Consider the following 24259-nt stretch of genomic DNA (forward strand, 5'->3'; position numbering starts at 1 on the left):
AGCAATAGGGACGTGACAAGTATTCTTTATGGAGGGAACTAGGTTCAATAAGACCCCAAATCTCTCCTTTGCACTTGAAAGCATTCAAAACGCCAAGATTGCCACCAATGACAGCCAGGTAAACCGGAAGTGATATCATCGCCTCCAGGTTACCATATCGGAGACCCGTACCAAGCTGATTACGGCTTTGTATTGGTCTCCGGCTAGCCGGCTGGTAGCTCGGGTCTTGCAGTGGAACGGGAGATCCCAAGAGAGACACTGCTTGTAATAACAACCTAGTGGCTAGTTAACCACTCCGGTTGCTATTACAAGAGAGCTGACCGTTGGCTCTAATAAACAGTACCGGGGAGATGCCTGAAGCTGCAGGCATCTCCCCGGTACAACCACTTGAAGTCAAATGACGTACCAGGTACGTGATTTGGTGACAAGTGGTTAAGTTATAAGCTGTTTAAGTGACACTTAAAACAAATTATGCTTAACTCAAAAAGTCCCTTCCACTGCATGTAGAAACAAAGCCACCCTCTCTTGCACATTCCCAAGATAGACTATGGGCTGTGTAGTGTACATATTGCAGGACACATGACCAGAACTAATGTGCACTGCTCATTCCAAGCACACTGAAGTGAGGGGGGAAAAGAGAGGTTTGGGAGCTCATTGAGGACGTTACAAGGAAGCTAGAAACGGTTCAATAAAAAATAGGTTACATGGCCATTACGTAGTGGATATGTATGGATTATTTTTGATGAATAAGGATTTTGTTAAGTGATACTTTGTGCAGCTAAAACTTTTGCTCTAGACTTGGATAGTGTTGGGTAGGATTAGAACCCCAGTTGGGTTTTTACTGCTATCTGGGGCACTGTTGGAGAGATTTCCCCTCTCTGAAGCTGGCCTTACATTGATTGAATTATGGCTGATTCCTTCCCATTTACAGTGAGGAAAAAAATTATTTGATCCTTGACTGATTTTGTATGTTTGCCCACTGACAAATAAATGATCAGTTTATAATTTTAATGGTCGGTTTATTTTAACATTGAGAGAAAAAAAACAAAAAGATTCAGAAAAACGCATTTCAAAAAAGTTATAAATTGATTCGCATTTTAATAAGTGAAAGAAGTATTTGATCCCTTCGCAAAACATGACTTAGTACTTGGTGGCAAAACCCTTGTTGGCAATCACAGGGATCAGACCTTCCTTGTAGTTGGCCACCAGGTTTGCACTCAACTCAGGAGGGATTTTGTCCCACTCCTCTTTGCAAATTCTCTTCAAGTCACTTGTCACTTGCCTAATGACAGCCACTTTCCCCCCGCCGCTAAATAACTGTAGGGGTGGGGTCACCCAGTGATGTCACCCCACCCCCATGATGTCACTTCAGAGATCCCCGCCCCATGTCTGCTCATTAAAAACCAATGAGTCACTGGTTGGGAAGCTGGCGGTTGCTGGCTCCTTAAAATGCCAAAGCTCAAAAACGCTTAAAAAGGTTGTACTAAAAGTCTCAAAAACATTCATAAAAACGTGTTACAAAAATGCTAAAAAAAAGTGACGCTCAGGTGTGAATGCAGCCAGAGTATCTCAGCCTTCTGCAGTGGCCCAGTCAGAGTCCTGACCTCACCCCTATTGAGATGCTGTGGCACCCGAAACACCCAAGAAGACTGTAAGGACTCATTTGCTCTTCCTTCGACTTCAACACACATTAACGGCTAGTTTACACTTGCTTCAAAACAAGGCTTCGGACAGGCTTTGTTGAAGCTCTCTGAACGCTAGTCAAAGCTACTGTCACTAAATTAAATTTTTAGCCTACAGTCCTGTTTACACCTTGCTTTTGCTTTGCTTTGCTTCGGCTTTGCTTCAAAAATGATACCCCATGTAGCTTTAGTGGTGCTATGGCAAAACTTGCTTGGCGTCCCTCAAAGCCTCACCAAAGCCCCACCAAAGGCTCATCGAAGCCCCATTGAAGCCCCACCAAAGCCTATCTCCCTAGGATCTGACAGGTGTAAGTGACTTACACCATCGGATCTTAGGCTGCAATCTCCCACTGGCCGCTAGGTGGCATTTCGTTTTTTGTACGCAACGAATATGCAAATGAGGAGTTCCGCCGATTCAGAAACGATTTTTTTTTACGTCGCTTGCGTTCGGCTTTTTCCGGCGTATAGTTACCCCTGCTATGTGAGGGGTATCCTATGTTAAGTATGGCCGTCGTTCCCGCGCCGAGTTTTACATTTTTACGTCGTTTGCGTAAGTCGTTCGCGAATACGGCTGGACGTAATTTACGTTCACGTCGAAAGCAATGACGTCCTAGCGACGTCATTTGGAGCAATGCACGCTGGGAAATTTAGCCGGCGGCGCATGTGCAGTTAAATCGGCGCGGGGACGCACCTGATTTAAATAGTACACTCCCCCTAGCTGCGGAATTTGAATTCCGCCGGGGGATTTACGATATGCCGCTGCAAGTTTTGAGGTAAGTGCTTTCTGAATACAGCACTAGCCTCAAAAACTTGCGCTGGCGGATCGTAAATCAGATAGATTACGCGGATCTAAAGATCCGCTAATCTATCTGAATCTACCCCATTGTATTTAGTGACAGGAGCTTTGATTGCCGTTCAGCGAGCTTTAACAAAGCGTGCCTGAAGTCATGTTTTGAAGCAATTGTAAACTAGCCCTAAATGTTACCTTTTACAAGGAATCAGAAGCCCCTCCACTAAACCAACTCAAAGCCTTCCTATCCATAACCTCTTAAGCTGGTCATACATGAATTGAAATTCGGCTCATTCAGCAGGGACCAGCCAAATTTCAATCTTTGTATGGGCAGGATTATTGTAACCAAGTGGATTGATCAATCAACTTGGGTAGAACTAGCATGTCAAGTTTTGCTACATACGGTTATTGCCAGTGGCTATAGTCACTGCCAGTAAGCATTGTATTCTGCCGACTGGGCATGCTCCCAGCACCCCCGCTGGTAGAATACAATAGCGCAGCAGGAGGCATTCTTCCATCAACACTGGCTGTGTTAATAGGGGAATTAAGTGATTTTCTTTCCTTCCACCCGTGGTGGAAGGAAAGAAAATCGTATCATCTATGGCCAGGTTATACATTCTTGTTGCTCTCCAATCTCTGCTCCATAGTAGCCATTTTATTCCATGCACTGCACTCATAATGGCCAACAAGCCTGAAACAGCTTTATGCAGTTTGGAATAAATTACTGTAATATTAGGCTGTATCTGGGCTAAAAACCAGCAAATTTATAGCTGGCCAATGGGCAACCATTCGCATGGCTCCAACCACGATCTTGAAATAAGGAATAAACCCCTTGTTGTTTTTTTGGGATCCATGATGGAAGTGAGATACACCAGTTTTAGGAAGGTCGTACTACGCCTTTTGCTACGAAACACAAATAGGACTGTGGAGGGGACCCAGAAATCCAGACTTAGCACCTCTGGAACTCATCACGATCTTCTGCCGCCCATTTCTACCAACTGCTGTTACCAGAATATACACTGCAAACTATGGAGAAAATGTTTCTTTGACATTATGGGCCAGATTCACGAAAAATTACGGCGGCGTAACGTATGTCCTTTACGTTACTCCGCCGTAAGTTTTCATCGTAAGTGCTTGATTCACAAAGCTCTTGCGTGTAAACTTGCGGCGGCGTAGCGTAAAGCCGTCCGGCGCAAGCCCGCCTAATTCAAATGGGGCGGGGACCATTTAAATTAGGCGCGTTCCCGTGCCGGACGTACTGCGCATGCTCGTTTTGACATTTCCCGCCGTGCTTTGCGCAAAATGACGTCGCCCCGACGTAATGTTTTGAACGGCGACGTGCGTAACGTACTTTCGTATTCCCAGGCGACTTACGCAAAAAAAAAAAAAATTTTAATTCGACGCGGGAACGACGGCCATACTTTTACACCACCTAAATAGCAGCCGTGACTTTGCGACGCAAAAAGCCAACTAGCGATGACGTAAGAGAATGCGACGTACGCGCGTACCTTCGTGGATCGCCGTAAACAGCTAATTAGCATACCCGACGCGGAAAACGACGCGATCTCCACCCAGCGGCCGCCAAAGTATTGCATCCTAAGATCCAAAGGCGTACGAAGCCGTACGCCTGTCGGATCTTAGCCAAATGCCGTTGTATCTTTGTTTGTGAATTACAAATAAAGATACGACGCGGCAAATTTGAAAGTACGCCGAAGTATCAGCAGATACTCCGGCGTACTTTTTCTGTGAATCTGGCCCTATAAGTCTTATGATCGGATGCGGCGATGTGATAAAGATTTTTGATCTTTTATGTTTTTTACTGGCTTAACGTTTTTAATGTTAGAAATAAAAAGTGATTTTATTTTCAAGTGGTCACTTCTTGGATAATTGTGATGGTGGGAAGTACTGGCGTCCTACCGTTGACCGTGGGAACACTATACATTTTATAAATAGAAATAATATAGAAGTTTAATATATCTAAAACGACTGTGCGGAATTGTAAATCCAAGTCATGCTGGTGGGATCGCTCTATTTCTATTTCACAAAGTTGGACGGCTTCTGCTCTGTAGGTCTGGGGAAGTCCTGATGTGTTAGACAGGAAAGCCCTCTTGTCTTGCTGAGTCAAAGGTTAACTCCTTATCCACATGATTCCTGGTATGTGAGCTGTTGTGTGTTGCGCCTCCATCATTTACACACTTATTGCTGCGTGCTTGTAGCTGGAGGTGAGAAGAAGGTGCTGATAATAAAGTGTCAACTAATTCCCAATTAGTTCTCCTTTGTCTGACAATGACTGGTAATCCGCTGAATTTCCTGTAGCTCTGCAGGTGTATAATAAGGGCCTCGGGGTTGGAATACCTCAGGGGCAATGTACCTTCCCCAGGGAGACAAATAATACCATCAAGGCTTTGTCTGACAGACTGCTATCCACACTGACCTTTGACATTCCAGACAGGAGTCATCTCAGCATGACCAGAATACCTGTCAAGACTTTCCGAGAAGGCCTACCATTAAACTTGGAGTTCAGTTATTGCACCTTTTTCGAGAAGGGCCAATACTATATTTAAACTGTATACTGTCTAAAGGCAATTGCTTTGTTATTTTTGTTTTGACTAGAGCAGGCATGTCCAAGTCTGGCCTGTGGGCCAATTGCGGCCCGTATTCAGGTTTAATGTGCCCCCCCTCCCCCCTGGTAGTTTGGATATATATATTTCGTGGCCCCAAGGGCCACAAAATATATATACTGAATAGCCGCTGCCTCGGAGGGGGCGAGACTAGCGCCATCAGATTACATACAGGAGAATCTCTTGTTTACCGGGGCTGCATCTGTATTCGGTAGTCCTGTCTCCTGGGCTGCCATTGGATGACTGTTCTGTCTACGATTGGAGGCGGGACTTTGTATTAAAGAGGCCGCCATGTAAACAGGAGATTCTCCTGTATGTAATCTGTTGGCGCTCATCCTGTCCCCTCCGAGGCTGAGGATGGGCATCGATCAGGCTGCACTGATGGCAATAGCGAGGCTGCATTCATGGCACATGTGAGGCTGCATTGATGGGCACTGACCCTTATTTTGCTTCCCAGTTATTTATTTATTTAAAATACATTTTTCCTGAAACTTCCCTCAAAGTAAAGGTGCATGTTATTCGCAGATAAATACGGTACATCCAAATAACACACCCGAGCTCAACCTTAGTCCTGAGCAACGCTCTGGGATTAGTTGGGGCCACAAAAGATATCTATCGCCACAAAGGCAAGATAATTCTTGTTGGGCAGTCTATTGGTGCTCAGATGAACACACTTAGACCGAATTTTAATGGTTCAAAGAATATCAGGCAAAATGGTCGGCCCTCACGCACATTCACTTCATCAAATCTGTCCCTCTTTGAAAAAAGTTTGGACACCCCTGAACTAGAGTATTTTTTTATTACAGGCATTTATATAGCACCAATATTTAAGGCAACAGGGGCGGATAGTTTGTTAAACGCCGCCTCTGGACTCAGCAACACTCTGTGTTATGGCCGATTAGGTGCGGCCTGTGTGTGTGGGGCCAAAACTCGCAGAAACGCAGACCCTGGACACATGAGAAGAGTGTTTACATCTAAATAGCAGCGGCACCAGCCATAGATTTGTACAGAGCACAAATATGACAGCCGCCGCTGTTCGCACGCAGTGTGTGAAGGCAGTCTAAGGCAGGCCATACATTGTCGAATTTCTAAAGATTTTTTTTTTGAAAATCCGAAAATTTGTGCATTTTGTGATCCGACGGTGCCACCATTGATTTTGAAATTCAACCAACCAAACCTTCAATTTCACCTCATGTTCCTACACAAAAGAATTTTCGTGTCTGGGAATCTTATTTTCTTTTCTTGCACATGCGCATTTATTTTTACCGTATTTATCGGCGTATAACACGCACAGGCGTATAACACGCACCCTAACTTTAAGAGGGAAGTTTCAGGAAAATATACTTTCCATAGCCCCCTGCGTATAACATGCAGGCACAGTTTACCCTCTATTTTCAGGGTAAAAAAGGAGTGTTCTACGCCAATATATACAGTACATTTCCCGCACGATTCTATCATTATTTATTAGAAACTTGTTTGTTTTTCCCAAAATTTCCAACCTGTCCAATTAATAAAATTCAATGGGCGCACGAAAATCGGCGGTTACTGCAGCCCACTAATGATGCGTAATACGAATGAAAATTCTTAGATAGGATTTTCAAAAGAAAATTCTTTCAAAATTCGAACCCGTTTACATCTGAGCGATGCAAAATTGGATTTTGCCTGAGATTACGGATTACAGAAAAATAACGGCAAAACATGCAACACGCTTAGGGTGCCATTCATTTTTAAAGACACCGCAAACGTGGTTAGCATGCACGTGGTTTGCCGAGTGACTAACTTGCCAAAATGTCCGCTGAAAAAACAAAATAATGTTCCACACCTTCTTTTGCCCGTTTGTTATGCATAGGACAGCCCATTCAAGTAAAACGTGCAAAAAAAAAAAAAACCGCAAATGGGAATGTGCGTTCTGGCTATGCAAAGTGTGAATGGGCCTTAGGGCTTGTTCACGCTAGTGGTTGGGGGGGGGGGGGCAACCCTCCAACTGTAAGGCCGCGTACACACGGTCGGTCCAAACCGATGAAAACGGCCTGAAGTGCAGTTTCATCGGTCCAAACCGACTGTGTGTACGGCCCATCGGTCTGTTGTCCTTCGGACTAAAATTATAGAAATTGCTTTAAAATCGAATGGACGGCTGACCATCGGTCAAAACCGATGGTTAGTACACAAAAGCATCGGTTCAAAACCCGCGCATGCTCAGAATCAAGTAGACGCATGCTTGGAAGCATTGAACTTTGTTTTTTTCAGCACGTCGTGTGTTTTACGTCACCGCGTTCTGACCCGATTGGGTTTTGAACTGATGGTGTGTACGCACATCAGACCATCGGTCTGCTTCAGCGGTGAACTGATGAAAACGGTCCGTCGGACCATTCTCATCAGATGGATCGACCGTGTGTACGCGGCCTTAGCTGTAGAGGCAGCAGTCAGTGGTGTACGTATGCCACAGCACTTTGCTTCAGGACTTTGGCTAGAATTATACCCCCTTTCACTTTCGACAGACATAGTGCCAACAGAACGTGACCCATTCAAGTGAAAGGGCCGCTCTGCAAGTGCCCCGCAACTGTGTGCACACTGTTACAGCATGCTAGTGGTGGGATCAAGGAGTTAAGGCAGGCAGAGAGGAGGTGATATGACACCTCCACGCCACCTGTTAATTGCTCTCTGTACAGCGATCTGAATACCAGTGTGGATGATCTCCAAGGTTTCTCTTTCACATGCATACAAGAGCCAATTTAGACAGGAGACAATTACCAAACAGTATATCTTTGGAGGGGGGAAAAGAAACTGGAGCACCTGAAGAAAACCCATGCAAACGCAAGGAGAACATGCAAACCCCATGCAGAAACTGTCCCGGCAGGGATCTAAACCTTGGACATTAGTAATGCAAGGGAGAAATGCTGACCACTAGGACACTGCGCTGTAGGAAAGGGTTAGGCACCCTATCCTGTGTATTTGTTCTGGGGACCATTACGACTAAGCATTACCAACTTTTTTTTTTTTTAATGACAGGTTTCCGTTAACACAGCCTTGATTTCTCCCAAGCAGCGTCTCTAGCTAATATCATTTTAATAAAAAGCCGCTCATGTATTCTGCAAGGTCAGAATACATAGAATTAATGTGGCAAGGCCAGAGATGGTGGATGGAGGAACATTGTCTATTCAGAGTTTCAACTAAAGACCTCTTCTGTGTCTATTATTTCACTATGAATATACATATACATTTAAAATGTAACCAACATGGGTCCATACATATATGTTGTCACTTTGGGTCAGGGATTCCGATGGCTTGATGTTACTGTTTTTTCTCAATGCTTCCACCTAAGTTTTTCAGAGGGCCTCACGATGTGCCAAATACATGGTATGTTAGGGTCAGCAGAGGGGGGTAAAATTAGGTATAGTTTCCCTCTAATAATGTTGGGAACCATTACGTTAATCCTTTCTCAAGTTTTGGAATGTATGTGGAATTTCCTCCTCATCCTCCATACACACCATATCTAAAAGGATCTTTCTTGTCTTACAGAGTCTGGGGTCAGCGGACCGGAAAGAATTTCAAACACCAAGGTAAAATCTCCTTCTTCGCTTTGTCATGTGTTTATCTGTGTTGCTGCCACCTGATTATTTCTGAACAGGAACAAGAATAAACCAGGGATATAGTCTTACAGATCTAGCCAGCAGGAGCATGCAGCGTGCGCTCTCAATGTCTTTGTAGATCTGATTTTCCTTGGAAACATTTGTTGTGTGAGCAAAGGAATTTACCTGAAAATAATGTATTGTATTCATTAATACAACAGCCATTGTGCATAAGGGAGCTTGAAGTCTACAGACAATACCTGTAACACACACAAATTAGGGTAAATAAGCGTAAGAGCCAGTTGACCATACCTGTAACACACACAAATGAGGTTAAATAAGAGTTATGCCGCGTACACACAATCGGAAATTTCGACAAGAAATCCGTGGATTTTTTTTTCCGACTGAATCTTGGCTCAAAATTGTGTTGCATACACACGGTCACACAAATGTTGTCTGAAATTCTGAAAGTCAAGAACGCGGTGAGGTACAACACTACAACAAGCCATGAAAAATTAAGTTCAATGATTCCGAGCATGCGTCAAATTGATTCCAAGCATGCGTGTTTTTTTGTGCGTCGGAATTGCAAAGAGACAAGAACTTTTCCTGTCGGAAAAATTAAGAACCAGCTCTCAATTTTTTGCTGTCAGAAATTACAACAGAAAAAGTCAGTTGGAGCCTACACACGGTCGGAATTTCCGACCAAAAGCTCACATCAAACTTTTCTTGTAGGAATTTCCGATCGTGTGTACACGGCATAAGAGCCAGTTGACCTAACAGTGTGATCAAACGACGGCCATACTTAACATTGGCTGCGCCTCATAGAAGCAGGGGTAACTATACGCCGGAAAAAGCCGAACGCAAACGACAAAAAAAAAAAGCGCCGGGCGGTCGTTCATTTCGGAATCGGCGTATCTCCTCATTTGCATAATCGTCGCGTAAATAAACCGAAACGCCACCTAGCGGCCGGCCGGGAATTGCAGCCTAAGATCCGACGGTGTAACACAGTTACACCTGTCGGATCTTAGGCATATCTATGCATAACTGATTCTATGAATCAGTCGCATAGATACGACCGGCACAACTCAGAGATACGACAGTGTATCAGGAGATACACCGTCGTATCTCTATGTGAATCTGGCCCCTTGTGTTGCTTAGCATTTTTCTTTTTCCTTTTTTTTTAACAATAAGATTTTTATATTTTGGAATAAAGTGTTGCATAGACTAGGACCATGCTTTTAAACTCAAATGGGTGCTTGGGGTATTGCTTGTGCGCTGCCCTATTATGAAATCACTGGTGGAACAGTGGCCAGGACACAATTCTGTCTTCCCCGCAGCTGGAGCCATTAAAGCAGAAGTTTGGGTTCCATGACTCACCTCTTCGTATGTGCTATGATAAGACTTTGGCAGTGGTGTGACTTGATAATGAAGTCTCATCTTATCGTATCCATGGTACACTGCTACACATCATTTCCTGCTCACTGAACACAGTATTGTCTCCAACTATGTGTGGCATTCACAAGCCTCATACACAGGTTCAGATTTTCCACGGAACAAAGGGTAGGACTTTTGTCCGAAGGGCGTTGGCCGTGAACTTGTTCTGCAAACAAACGGCAAAATTTTGTCGGCTAACAAACAGAAACAACGTGTTTTTTCTGCTTTTTAGCACCACCTTTTGGGCAACTTCTGCTAATGTTGTCATATGGTTAGCATTCTGAGCATGCGTGTTTGTACTTTGGATTTTCTTTCTGACGGACTTGTGTACACACATTTGTCGGCGGACAATTTGAAAGCATGCTATCCGACAACAATTGTCCAATGGAGCATACAAACGGTCGGATTTTCAAAACCCTGCCATCACACATTTGTTGTCGGAAAATCAGGTTTTGTGTACGAGGCTCAAAGGGGTTGTAAACCTTCATATTTTTTCACCTTAATGCATCCCTTTGCATTAAGGTGAAAAAACACCTTGCAGTCACCGCCCCCCCCCCCCCCCACCGTGCCCCCATTTTACTTACCTGAGCCTCGAATCTTTGTGGGCGCGATCCCGCGTTGCTTTACCCCGGCTCTTGTCGGCTCTTCATAGGATGATTGATAGCAGTGCAGCGATTGGCTCCCGCTGCTGTCAATCAAATCAAAACGCTAACCAGGTGAGTAGTTCAAAGACAAGTGTGTCTTGGCTACAGTCAAGCATGATGGTGGGAGTGTCATGGTCTGGGGCGGCTACAGATCATTGAGGGAACCATGAATACCAACATGTACTGTGACATACTGAAGCAGAGCATGATCCCCTCCCTTCGGAGACTGGGCTGCAGGGCAGTATTCCAACATGATAATGACCCCAAACACACTTTCAAGACAACCACTGTCTTTCTAAAGAAGCTGAGGGTAATTGTATCCAATTTTTTATCTACAGTATATACAGTAAAACCTTGGTTTGAGAGTAACTTGGTTTGAGAGCGTTTTGCACGTAGCATCAAGTCACAGCTGAGTATAAAAGAGAAGAGAGGTACCTCTAAGGCCTCGTACACACGGACGGACTGTCCGCTGAAAACGGTCCGCCGGACCGTTTTCAGCGGACATGTCCGCCCGGAGATTTCTGTCTGATGGTTGTACACACCATCAGACAGAAATCCGTGCGTACACGATACGCGGTGACGTGGCCACGCCGTCGCCGAGACGATGAAGCGGCGACGTGCGCGGCCCTGGAAGTTCAATGCGAGGGATGGCGGCCGATCGGACGTGTCCGGTGAGTCTGTACAGACGACCGAACACGTCCGATGGACAGGCTTCCAGCGGACATGTTTCTTAGCATGCTAAGAATCATTTGTCCGCTGGAAAAAGTCCGCTCGGCCGGGAATCCGGTCCGGTCGGCTGTACACACGACCAAACATGTCTGCTGAAACTGGTCAGCGGACCAGTTTCAGCAGACATGTTCGGTCGTGTGTACGAGGCCTAAGTGTAGCAATATGGTTACATTTAATGAAGGTACAACATTTAGCAAATCACTTGGTTGATGTTTAAAAGAGGCACATCTAAGTATGCAGGTGTCCGGGGCAAAGCTGTCCAAATAGACCATCCTCTGCACCACCATCAAAGTCATCCCTTCCAGGCTGAGCTCCACGAGCCCTTCAAGCCTCGCTTTTAGATCGCTCTACTGCAGGGTAGTCTTCCTGGTCACTATTGCAGACTGACAACGTTGAGAGCTGGCGGTGTGGGGGACGGTCTATGTGGACAGCTTTACCCCGGATGCCTGCATACTTAAATGTGCCTGTTTTAATCATCAACCATGTGATTTGCTAAGGCTCCATGCACACTGGAATAAAAAATGTTGCTTCTACAGGAGTTTTGTGTTCTGCCTGTAGAAGCAACTCAATGTTACCCTTTGTGTCCATACACATTAGGACGTTTACAGGCATATTTTTGAGAACAAGGTTTAGAGGCAGGAAAAAAAACCTTCTAATTCGCGTTTCTGATTGGAGCTCACTGGCAGAAAAATACGTAAAACTCTCCTAAACTCATCTAAACTTTGTACAAAAAATGCTCTATATGGACGTTTTTTTCTCCAAAAAGAACCGACATTTTTTTAAGCCCAGTGTGCATGGAGCCTAAATGTTGTACCTTCAATAAATGTAACCATATTGCTACACTTAGAGGCTCCTCTCTTCTATTTTATACTCTTCAAATCCCCTTGTGGAGGCTTCCATTTGTGGATGGACATTTTATGATTACACAACTTATCACATTGCTATAATCTTTTTATATGGACTATAAACTGAAGGATTTATGAATAAATGGTTGTGGAACGAATTATCTGAGTTTCCATTATTTCTTATGGGAAAATTTGCTTTGATATACAAGCGCTTTGGATTACAAGCATGTTTCTGGAACGAATTATGCTTGCAATCCAAGGTTTTATTGTGTATATACATCTATATCTATAGATATAGATATATACAGTACAGACCAAAAGTTTGGATACACCTTCTCATTCAAAGAGTTTTCTTTTTTTTCATGACTATGAAAATTGTAGATTCACACTGAAGGCATCAAAACTATGAATGAACACATGTGGAATTAAACATAACAAAAAAGTGTGAAACAACTGAAAATATATTTCATATTCTAGGTTCTTCCACCTTTTGCAGCAGACACATCTCTAGAACTGGTAAGAGGAGACTGTGTGAATCAGGCCTTCATGGTAGAATATCTGCTAGGAAACCACTGCTAAAGAAAGGCAACAAGCAGAAGAGACTTGTTTGGGGTAAAGAACACAAGGAATGGACATTAGACCAGTGGAAATCTGTGCTTTGGTCTGATGAGTCCAAACTTGAGATCTTTGGTTCCAACCCCCGTGTCTTTGTGCGACGCAGAAAAGGTGAACGGATGGACTCTACATGCCTGGTTCCCACTGTGAAGCATGGAGGAGGAGGTGTGATGGTGTGGGGGTGCTTTGCTGGTGACACTGTTGGGGATTTATTCAAAATGGAAGGCATACTGAACCAGCATGGCTACCACAGCATCTTGCAGCGGCATGCCATTTCATCCGGTTTGCGTTTAGTTGGACCATCATTTATTTTTCAACAGGACAATGACCCCAAACACACCTCCAGGCTGTGTAAGGGCTATTTGACCAAGAAGGAGAGTGATGGGGTGCTGCGCTAGGTGACTACCTCTTGAAGCTCATCAAGAGAATGCCAAGAGTGTGCCAAGCAGTAATCAAAGCAAAAGGTGGCTACTTTGAAGAACCTAGAATATGAAATATATTTTCAGTTGTTTCACACTTTTTTGTTATGTATAATTCCACATGTGTCAATTCATAGTTTTGATGCCTTCAGTGTGAATCTACAATTTTCATAGTCATGAAAATAAAGAAAATTCTTTGAATGAGAAGGTGTGTCCAAACTTTTGGTCTGTACTGTAGATCTATATATATAAATCTATCTATAAATATACAGTAGATAGATATACATTTATTTATATTATATACAGTATATATATGATGTTCTGTTTGAACTGCCCAGGGCAGTGACCGGTTTATTGAACTCTTCATACTAACATCGGAAATGTCAATTTGGAGTGCATTGACCCTTCGTGTGACACATCCCTCTGGGAGCTGCGATGAACAATTATATTCATGCTCACTGCTTGGATATTATTGGGATGGCTACAGCTCGGAAGAGTTGCCTGCAATGAATCCATTGGAAGGCAGTGTTCTGTATTTTTCTCCTTTATTACATAACAGTACAGTTACAAGTGTCGGATAATGATTTGAATATAGATAATAGAGCACTGACATGCTTTGCAATTAGAAGGCATTCTATGTACAGCTTATATACATAGGGGCTTGCACTAAGCTCGAAGGCTGAGATGGAAAATTCCATGGTGTAGCATTTTAACGCTCTCAGTGATCATTAGAGCACAGCTCGCTGCGATCTAGACTCCTATTCCGCAGCACAGAAAGCGCAAAGTCTGTTTGTACTGAGCTCACAATAGCAGCGAAGGACGATTTTTCTTCCTTCATCTGTGGTCTGACCACAGGAATGAAGCGCTTTATTTTGCAGCCCTGACTCCCGTAGACCCCCCGCCCTCACACCGCCTTCAGTCTGTTCCTACTCGCCCTGTTGCTACCCTACAAAAAGTGTCCCAACAACCGCCAGGCTTGGGATGACTCAGAATTCTGCGTAACCCCCTTTGCTCAGATGCCTCTTTCGTTACATAAGGCACAAACATACAGCTACACAATAAGCCACTTTGTAGAAGCCTTAGGGGCTGTGCTGGCTTTCTGCAGTATTTAGATTAATGCCGGACTGTGTATGTCTGCTCTGTTGGCTGTAGAATATCTTGGCCTGGACATGAGATTCAGAGAAACGCTCCTTGTATGTAAGGACGCTATAGAGGAATCTAAATATATGTTCAGAAGAAGCATGGCTGTGTTGTTTGGGTCATTTTAAAAACATCAGATCTTGTGCATGGTATATAGAAAATGATGGCACCTGTCACCGCCCTTTATGTGAGTGAGAAACTTGTATAGCGAACTGAATCGCCTCACTGCGATATGTGTGCATATAATATTCATGTATTAATATTAATGATCACTTATGTATCAATAGATCACAAGTTTAGGTGCCTATTTGGTAATCGTGTTCAGTAAGATGAATTCCAAGTATGGCAATTTTTACATAGTTACCATACCTCCCAACTTTTTGAGATGGGAATGAGGGACACCTATCAACAAAAGTATGCAGGCATAGGACACACCCCCTACCACGCCCCCTTAAAGGAGAATTGTACAAAAAAAAAACAAGGGGCCAGATCCACGTAGATCGGCGTAACTTTAAATTGGCGTAGCGTATTGTATTAACGCTACACCGCCGCAACTTTGAGAGGCAAGTGCTGTATTCACAAAGCCCGTATTCACAAAGCCCTGTATTCACAAAGCCCGTATGGGCCTGTCCCCTCAGGGGACGGGCCCATAATTTCTTACACTCACACTATGTTTTAAGTCTCCTGGGTTGCTCGACATGGGGCTTGCCAGCTCAACTTGAAAGACTGATCTTGTGGCCAAGAGAGAGCACTACAGGGAGCAGCTCCAGATAAAAGGTGAGTATTGCAGCATGAGCTGTGGGAAAATATTTTAAAAAAAATCTGGCTTTAATAAAATGGTTTCAACGGTCCTTCTTCACCCACCAATCCATATTCAATCTGATCAGTTATAAAAAATCGAAGAAGAGTACACTTATGTACTTGGCTCAGGCCCCCCAGACCCCCTCCTTATGTTTGCATAGCGGTGGGTGGTCAGCTTGAGCTTTCAACAGTCTAGATATTAGCTTGTTTTAATGAGTCACAGGTCTGTGATCTATTACGGACCTGTAATAAATTGCTGTAGAGTGACTTTTATGATGTTAAAGCTGAGAATTCTGTGGTAACTGAATATGTCCTGGTAGATGGTTGGTTGCCAAGGCTGCAGAAACAACAAACAGATCCCTAATGTTTTGTGTCCAGCGTCCTATTTTTTTTAATACGTTGTTATGGCATCACTGTCATTTTTGTTTTCAGTAAAGTGGGGAATGATTATAGTTGGTATGGAGTTTCACTTTAAAGTACAAGCTCAGCCCGGTCCATACTTACCTCTATGGACAGCTGTGGCCTCCTGCTCTTCTCTGCAGTCCAGCTGGTGAAAGTCAAGTGCTGGGCTGTCTCCGCACTAACCTCCTATACCTATAGGGGCAGATCCACAAAAGGATTACGCCGGCGTATCTATTGATACGCCGCGTAATTTCAAAGTTCCTGCGTCGTATCTTTGTTTTGTATCCACAAAACAAGATACGACGGAATGAGGGATCGATCCGACTGGCATATGTCTTAGTACGCCGTCGGATCATAGGTGTATATTTACGCTGGCTGCTAGGTGGTGTTTCCGTCGAATTCCGTGTCGAGTATGCAAATTAGCTACATACGGCGATCCATGAACATACGTCCGGCCGTCAATTTTTTTTACGTTGTTTGCGTTCGGCTTTTTCCGGCGTATAGTTATAGCTGCTATATGGTGGCGTACTCAATGTTAAGTATGGCCGTCGTTCCCGCGTACAATTTTTAAATTTTTACGTCGTTTGCGTAAGTCGTTTGCGAATAGGGATTTGCGTAGAATGACGTCACCGTTGGAAGCATTGGGTTTTTCCAGGTTAATTTCGAGTATGCGCACTGGGATACCCCCGCGGACGGCGCATGCGCAGTTAAAAAAAAACGTTGTTTACGTCGGGTCACGACGTATTAACATAAAACACGCCCCCATTACATCCATTTGAATTCCGCGCCCTTACGCCACCAAAGATACACTATGCCGCTGTAACTTACGGCGCAAATTCTTTGTGGATTCGAAAAAAAAAAAAGTTGCGGCGGCGTAGTGTATCTTAGATACGCTGCGCCCAGCGTATTAATGCGCCCAGGTACGTGGATCTACCCCATAGTCTTGAATGTGACGTTTCTCCTGCAGTAAGCGTGCATCTTATTCAAGTCTATGGGACGTTAGTGTACGAGCAGCCAAGCACCAGATTTGTACTGGCTGGGCTGCAGAGAGTGTGGGAAGCCACAGCTGTCAGAGGAGATACATATGGATCTGCTGGCTTTGGTGTAGATCGAATAAAAAATATGTGCTGTACTGATTTGCACTTACCGTTTTCTCTAAGTGCTTTTTCAAACTGAAGGTGATATATACCGCCCTCTGAAAAGTGTTCTTCAGTGGATTGCTTCACAGATGGTGGTCTAGCAGCGGCTGACAGGTGCTCAGGTGGCGCTACTGCTACCTCCTAAAGCATGTGTAGCGGTACCCCCATAGGGGCTGCTGAAAGTTGTGGTCCACCTGTCACCCGACCCAGCCCGGCATTCACTTCCCAATCACCTTGAGTCAATGAACAGTACATATCTTTGTTTTTTTTATTTTTATTGAGGGATGGGAATTTATGGGATGTCCAGTAGAATTTTAGAACAATCCATTTGGGGCCGAACTATGTACACTCCTTGTACATGACATTTCTTCAACTCCTCCTGCACAACACTTGACTACAGGTAGCACATGGTTAGGCTCAACACTGACTCAGTCAGGCCGTAGAAGTTGCCATTTGCAGGCAGGGACCGCCGGTCCCTTTTAGTGTAGCAAAAATATAGAATAGGAAGTCCTTTAGTGCTAGCTGTCCTATGGTGGACTACTGCTCCCAGCAATCCCTCTTCAGGCCCCTGCCAGGCCACCACTGCCTGTGACATTTCAATACTCACTGGCTTCACACCCAGCTCTGACTGTTGCCTCTCAGTCCTCTCTGGCATGTCTCTCCAGTACTCCTGATAGCACATGTCACTCACCAGCCCTCCCCACCGTACACACACACCGTGGTTCCCTCCTGAAGATTAGCCCAGAAGCACTAGCTCCTGTTGTCCTCTTTGGTTCCTCTCTGCGCCTCCTAACCAAATCCTTCTTGCTTTCCAAAAGAGCTCCGTCCTGCACCGGAACCCCAAGCCCAAGGTCCTTTATTGAGGTTACTGGGAGAGAGGGAGTGCCTATATTCTAAGGATATCCCATTCATTTTGTATAGCCCCATAATGTACTTAGACAGGGGTCTCCAAACTTTCAAAACAAAGGGCCAGTTTACTGCCCTTTAAAAACTTCAGGGGGCCAGACTGTGGCCAGTGGAAGTAGAAAATGCCCTAACATCAGGGGGAGTAAAAATAAATAAAAAATTACACCACTGGTGTCAGTGGGAGGAATAGTGCCCCATTATTTGTGTCGGTGAGAGGAATAGTGCCCCCATCATTGGTGTCAGTGAGAGGAATATTGCCCAGGATTGGTGCCAGTGGGAGGAATAGTGTCCAGGATTGGTATCAGTGGGAGGAATAGTGCCCTCATCATTGGTGTCATTAAGAGCAATAGTGCACCATCATTGGTGCCAGTAGGAGGAATAGCGCCCTCATCATTGGTGTCAGTAAGAAAAATAGTGCCCCATCATTGGTGCCAGTGAGAGGAATAGTGCCCCATCATTTTTGTCAGTGGGAGAATCAGTTACATAACTCTGGTGTCAGTGGGAGGAATAGTTCCCCATCTCTGGTGCCAGTGGGAAGAATAGTGGTCCATCATTGGTGCCAGTGGGAAGAATAGTGGTCCATCATTGGTGTCAGTGGGAAGAATAGTGGTCCATCATTGGTGCCAGTGGGAAGAATAGTGGTCCATCATCGGTGTCAGTGGGAAGAATAGTGGACCATCATTGGTGTCAGTGGGAAGAATAGTGGTCCATGATTGGTGTCAGTGGGAAGAATAGTGGTCCATCATTGGTGCCAGTGGGAAGAATAGTGGTCCATCATTGGTGTCTGTGTGAAGAATAGTGGTCCATCATTGGTGTCAGTGGGAAGAATAGTGGACCATCATTGGTGTCTGTGTGAAGAATAGTGGTCCATCATTGGTGTCTGTGTGAAGAATAGTGGTCCATCATTGGTGTCAGTGGGAAGAATAGTGGTCCATCATTGGTGTCTGTGTGAAGAATAGTGGTCCATCATTGGTGTCAGTGGGAAGAATAGTGGACCATCATTGGTGTCAGTGAGAAGAATAGTGGTCCATCATTGGTGTCAGTGGGAAGAATAGTGGACCATCATTGGTGCCAGTGGGAAGAATAGTGGTCCATCATTGGTGTCTGTGTGAAGAATAGTGGTCCATCATTGGTGTCTGTGTGAAGAATAGTGGTCCATCATTGGTGTCAGTGGGAAGAATAGTGGTCCATCATTGGTGTCAGTGGGAAGAATAGTGGTCCATCATTGGTGTCTGTGTGAAGAATAGTGGTCCATCATTGGTGTCAGTGGGAAGAATAGTGGTCCATCATTGGTGTCTGTGTGAAGAATAGTGGTCCATCATTGGTGTCAGTGGGAAGAATAGTGGACCATCATTGGTGCCAGTGGGAAGAATAGTGGTCCATCATTGGTGTCAGTGGGAAGAATAGTGGTCCATCATTGGTGTCAGTGGGAGAATTAGTCCCCCATCTCTGGTGCCAGTGAGAGGAATAGCACCCCATCACTGGTGTAAATGGAGAGGAATAGTGCCTCATATCAGTGGAAGATAAGTGCCCTAAGGGCTGGATAAAGGAAATCAAAGGACTGCATCCGGCCCACGGGCCGCAGTTTGGAGACCCCTGTACTAAGGCAATGCACATTCATTATAACATGCAGCAATGCACAATACTGTGTTGCAGCAAAAACTTTGTAATTTGTTTTCATGTTTTTGTGCATTGGAAGCCTATTGATTTCATTGGGCTGTCTTAATGCAACGCACGCTAACATAACACCGCATTCATGCGCTAGTGAACTGCATTAACGCACCGCACAAATGTAAACAAGCCTTTCATTTTACTCTACAAATGCTGGGGAAAGAGTGTTTGTACTCAATGAATGAATAAAACCTTCCGTCACTTTGAACTGAGTGTGAAATCCCTTCTTCCAAAAATTCTGATGTTCATTACAGATGTCAGCCAGCAGAGGGCCCCACTTGTTGTCAGAATGACAGCGGAACCAGTAGGGATGCCCACACCTGTTGTAATGAGTAGTGTGATGAGAGTTATGTAGAAGAAGGAGGCTCCTTTAAGATCAGTGAATAAAGTATGAGGAGCAGAGTGCTTTATTACAGGCTTTTTAAAACCACGTTTGAACATTTTACTATGTAGCTAAAATGATTTCCATTATTTTAAAATGTTTTGAATTTTGAATCTCTAAGGCAGGGGTCTCCAAACTGCGGCCAGAGAGCCTTTTTCCGGCCCTTGGGGCACAATTCTTCCCACTGACATGAGGCACTATTCCTCCCATTGACACCAACAATGGGGCACTATATTATCCACTGATACCAATGATGGGATACTATTCCTCCTACTAATAGGCATATATGTTCTCACTGATGCTAGGCCCGTGACTTTTTCTTCCCTTGCTGGCCCCAATCCGGCCCTCCTAAAGTCTGAAGGGCAATAAAGTGGCCCTTTGTTTGAAAAGTTTGGAGACCCCTGATCTACGCCGTCCTAAATTTAAGCGTATTCTGGAAACCAGATACGCCTAAATTAGGCTAAGATACGAGCGGCGTAAGTCTCCTACGCCGTCGTATCTTAGGGTGCAATATTTACGCTGGCCGCTAGGTGGCGCTTCCGTTGAGTTCGGCGTAGAATATGCAAATGACTAAATACGCCGATTCAGAAACGTACGTGCGCCCGGCGCATTTTTTTTACGTTGTTTACGTACGGCTTTTTCCGGCGTAAAGTTAGTCGAACAAATAGCTGGCCTAGTCAATGTTAAGTATGGCCGTCGTTCCCGCGTCGCAATTTGAAATTTTTACGTCGTTTGCGTAAGTCGTCCGTGAATGGGGCTGGACGCAATTTATGTTCACGTCGAAACCAATACGTCCTTGCGGCGTACTTTGGAGCAATACACACTGGGATATGTACACGGACGGCGCATGCGTCAATCACGTCGGGTCACCAATCATTTACATAAAACACACCCCCCTCATCCTCATTTGAATTAGGCGCGCTTACGCCGGCCCCATTTACGCTACGCCGCCGTAACTTAGGAGGCAAGTGCTTTGTCAATACAGCACTTGCCTCTCTGACTTACGGCGGCGTAGCGTAAATACGATACGCTACGCCGCCTCAAAGATGCGCCCGGCTACCTGAATCTAGCTATTAGCTTATTTCAGCATTAAAAAAAATTCGAAATAATCCATGTTCCTGGTATCAAGGTTCAGCTCACTGCCCGTGAAACCTGTCCCTTTCCAAGGTTTCCTGCCTGCTTCAGGGGTCCCGAAATATCACAAGAGCTCAGCTGTATCTCAGTAACAAGCCAGTCCACAATCTTCACACAACTGTGTCCTGCTCCACTCAACATCTCACAGACACCCGCTGGCTGCTTCCTGCCCCTTTCAGGCTCATGATATCCATAGTTGGAGACACTTTCCCACTCAAAAACCTCTCTGAGTCTCCGAATTCCTGGTCCAATTCAGGACTTGCCAACCCTGAGAAAACACTTTCCCCGACTTGTTCATTCCCCGACTTAGTTGGGGTAGGCGGTACACTTTGGTGGAGGTGAGTCAGCCATGCCCCCGTGACCTTTGACCTCTGGGAACCCGCCTTCTGGCCTTTGACCTCTGGGGGAGGTCCCTGTTCTAATTTCTAAATCTTAGCCTTATTCTTCAATGGGAAACCCTAACCCCCCTAACCTTAACCCCTAATCCTAACCTCAACCCTGAGAAAACTGTACATCAGTTTTCTCTTCTAACCATACCCCCCATAACCCCTAATGCTGCATGGGGGAGAATCCCTAAGTTCTCCAAGAATGTCTCTTATCAAATAATGGGGACACTTACACTATATTGTCAAAAGTATTGGGATACTTGCCTTTACACGCACATGAACTTTAATGGCATCCCAGTCTCAGTCTGGTTCAATATTGAGTTGGCCCACCCTTTGTAGCTATAACAGTTTCTTCAGACTCTTTTGGGAAGGATGTTCACAAGGTTTAAGAGTGTGTCTATGGGAATGTTTGACCATTCTTCCAGAAGACCATTTGTGAGGTGGAGAAAGCCTGGCTCGCAATCTCCGCTCTAATTCACCCCAAAGGTGTTCTCTTGGGTTGAAGTAAGGACTCTCTGCAGGTCAGTCAAGTTCCTCCACCCTTAACTCAATCATCCATGTCTTTATGGGCTTGCTTTGTGCACTGGTGTGCAGTCATGTTGGAACAGGAAGGGGCCATCCCCAAACTGTTCCCACAAAGTTAAGAGCATGAAACTGTCTAAAATGTCTTTGTATGCTGACGTCTTAAAAGTTCCCTTTACTGGAACTCAGGGGCCAAGCCCAACCCCTAAAATACAACCCCACACCATAATCCCCCCTCCATCAAATGATCTACACCAGTGCACAAAGCAAGGTCCATAAAGACATGGATGAGCGAGTTTGGGGTGGAGGAACTTGACTGGCCTGCCGTCAACCCCATAGAACACCTTTGTGATGAATTAGAGTGGAGACTGAGCCAGGTCTTCTCAATCAACATCAGTGCCGACCTCACAAAGAAGAATGGTCAAACATTCCCATAGACACACTCCTAAACCTTGAGGACAGCCTTCCCAGAAGAGTTAAAGCTGTTATAGCTGCAAAGGGTGGGCCAACTCAATATTGAACCCTACGTACCAAGACTGGGATGCCATTAAAGTTTGTGTGCGTGTAAAGGCAGGTGTCCCAATACTTTTGACAATATAGTGTATCTCCCATCAAGGGCCCATCCCTGGTATCCTGTACCCCAGCTACACAGGTTGAGCTGAACCTGAACTACACCACTTATAGTGACTAAAGAACAATAATATGGCGAGTGTAGGAACCCTTGTAGACATGTCCTCTTGGCTTTTGTCATGGGTAGTAGTCAGTCTTTCGCTCTCCAATGACCAAATCAGGGCAAATAAAATTGCGCAGAAAGTGCCCGTGTGCCTATAGCTTCAGAGACATCATTAAGCAAAGGCCGAGACTATGAAAGGGGACTATGAAGGAGACTATGAAGGAATGTGTAGAAGAGCATTCTGTAGCGTCCAGAGCCAAGCAATGGAATGTTTGTTTGTTGTGAGAACCAGATACTTGTGTACTTATGCTTTAGGGAAGAGATGATTCAATGTGGAACGCATGATATAATAAGCTACTCTTTCTGTTCATTCATCATAGCTCTGTATATGTTTATGTGGCTGCAGAAAGGCTCATTATTGACTTCTGATCTGACCGATGTGGAGAGTGAAATGTTCTCTGTATTTTAAAGGGCATCTTTCTGTAATTGATGAGCACAGTGTTAAAGGGGTTGTAAAGGTTTGTTTTTTTATTTTCTAAATAGGTTCCTTTAAGCTAGTGCATTGTTGGTTCACTTACCCTTTCCTTCGATTTCCCTTCTAAATGTTTTTTTTTTTCTTTGTCTGAATTTCTCACTTCCTGTTTCTCCTCAGTAAGGTTGCCCCCATCATCCGAGCTGTTCTGGCTGGGGGTTAGTCAGCGTGCTCGCCCCCTCCCTTGGGACTACATCCCTGCGGGGAGACGCTCAGCGGTGGACAATGGGAAGAAGGTCCTTTACATTGTTGGGCAGTGGGGAGAGTGCTCCTTACATTGATTGTCACAGTGAGGAGAATGCTTTTTACATTGGTAGCCAGTGAGAATAATGCTGCTTACATTGGTGGTTACTGGGGAGAATGCTCCTTACATTGGTGATCAGTGCGGAGAATGCTCCTTACATTGGTGATCAGTGCGGAGAATGCTCCTTACATTGGTGATCAGTGCGGAGAATGCTCCTTACATTGGTGATCAGTGCGGAGAATGCTCCTTGCATTGGTGGACAGTGGTAAGAATGTGCCTTACATTTGTGGTCAATGGGAAGAATTCTCCTTACCTTGGGGGGTCAGTGGGAAGAATGCTCTTTACATTGGTGGTCAGTGGGGAGAATGCTTCCTACATTGGTGATCAGTGGGAAGAGTGCTCCTTACATTGGTAGTCAGTAGGAAGAATCTTCCTTGCATTGGGGGGTCAGTAGGGAGAATGCCCCTTACATTGGTGGACAGTGGAGAGAATGCTCCTTACATTGGAGGACAGTGGGAAGAATGCTCCTTACATTGGTGGACAGTGGGAAGAATGCTCCTTACATTTGTAGTCAATGGGAAGAATGCTCCTTACCTTGGTGGACAGTGGGCAGAATGCTCCTTACATTGGTGGATAATGGGAAGAATGTTCCTTACATGTGTAGTCAGTGGGGCGAATGCTCCTTACATTGGTAGTCAGTAGGGAGAGTGCTCCTTACATTGGTAGTCAGTGGGAAGAATGTTCTTTACATTGGTGCACAGTGGGGTGGATGGCTCTTCCATTGGTGGTCAGTGGGGACAATGCTCCTTACATTGGTGGACAGTGAGAAGAATGACCCTTACATTGGTTGTAGTTGGTAGGCAGCCTGTCCCTTCCATTGGTGGTTAGAGAAGAATGTCTCCAAACTTGGCCATACATGGATTGAAATACGGACCATTTAGCATTGGCACTTCTGTACAACCACACTGTTGAAAAATTT

The 24259-nt window shown here is 44.9% G+C and overlaps 1 protein-coding gene across 2 annotated transcripts in view; it reads left to right on the forward strand.

Moving 5' to 3' along the window:
- The window catches only part of LOC120943363 (ankyrin repeat and fibronectin type-III domain-containing protein 1-like), a 407577-nt gene that overhangs the window by 161638 nt on the left and 221680 nt on the right, over positions 1–24259 (forward strand). For both annotated transcript variants that reach the window (XM_040356610.1, XM_040356611.1), the window contains one exon: positions 8613–8653. In XM_040356610.1, coding sequence (XP_040212544.1) covers positions 8613–8653 — 41 coding nt within the window. The remainder of the gene's footprint in view (positions 1–8612; positions 8654–24259) is intronic.

The sequence above is a fragment of the Rana temporaria genome, chromosome 6, assembly GCF_905171775.1.
Source record: "Rana temporaria chromosome 6, aRanTem1.1, whole genome shotgun sequence".
NCBI lineage: Eukaryota > Metazoa > Chordata > Amphibia > Anura > Ranidae > Rana > Rana temporaria.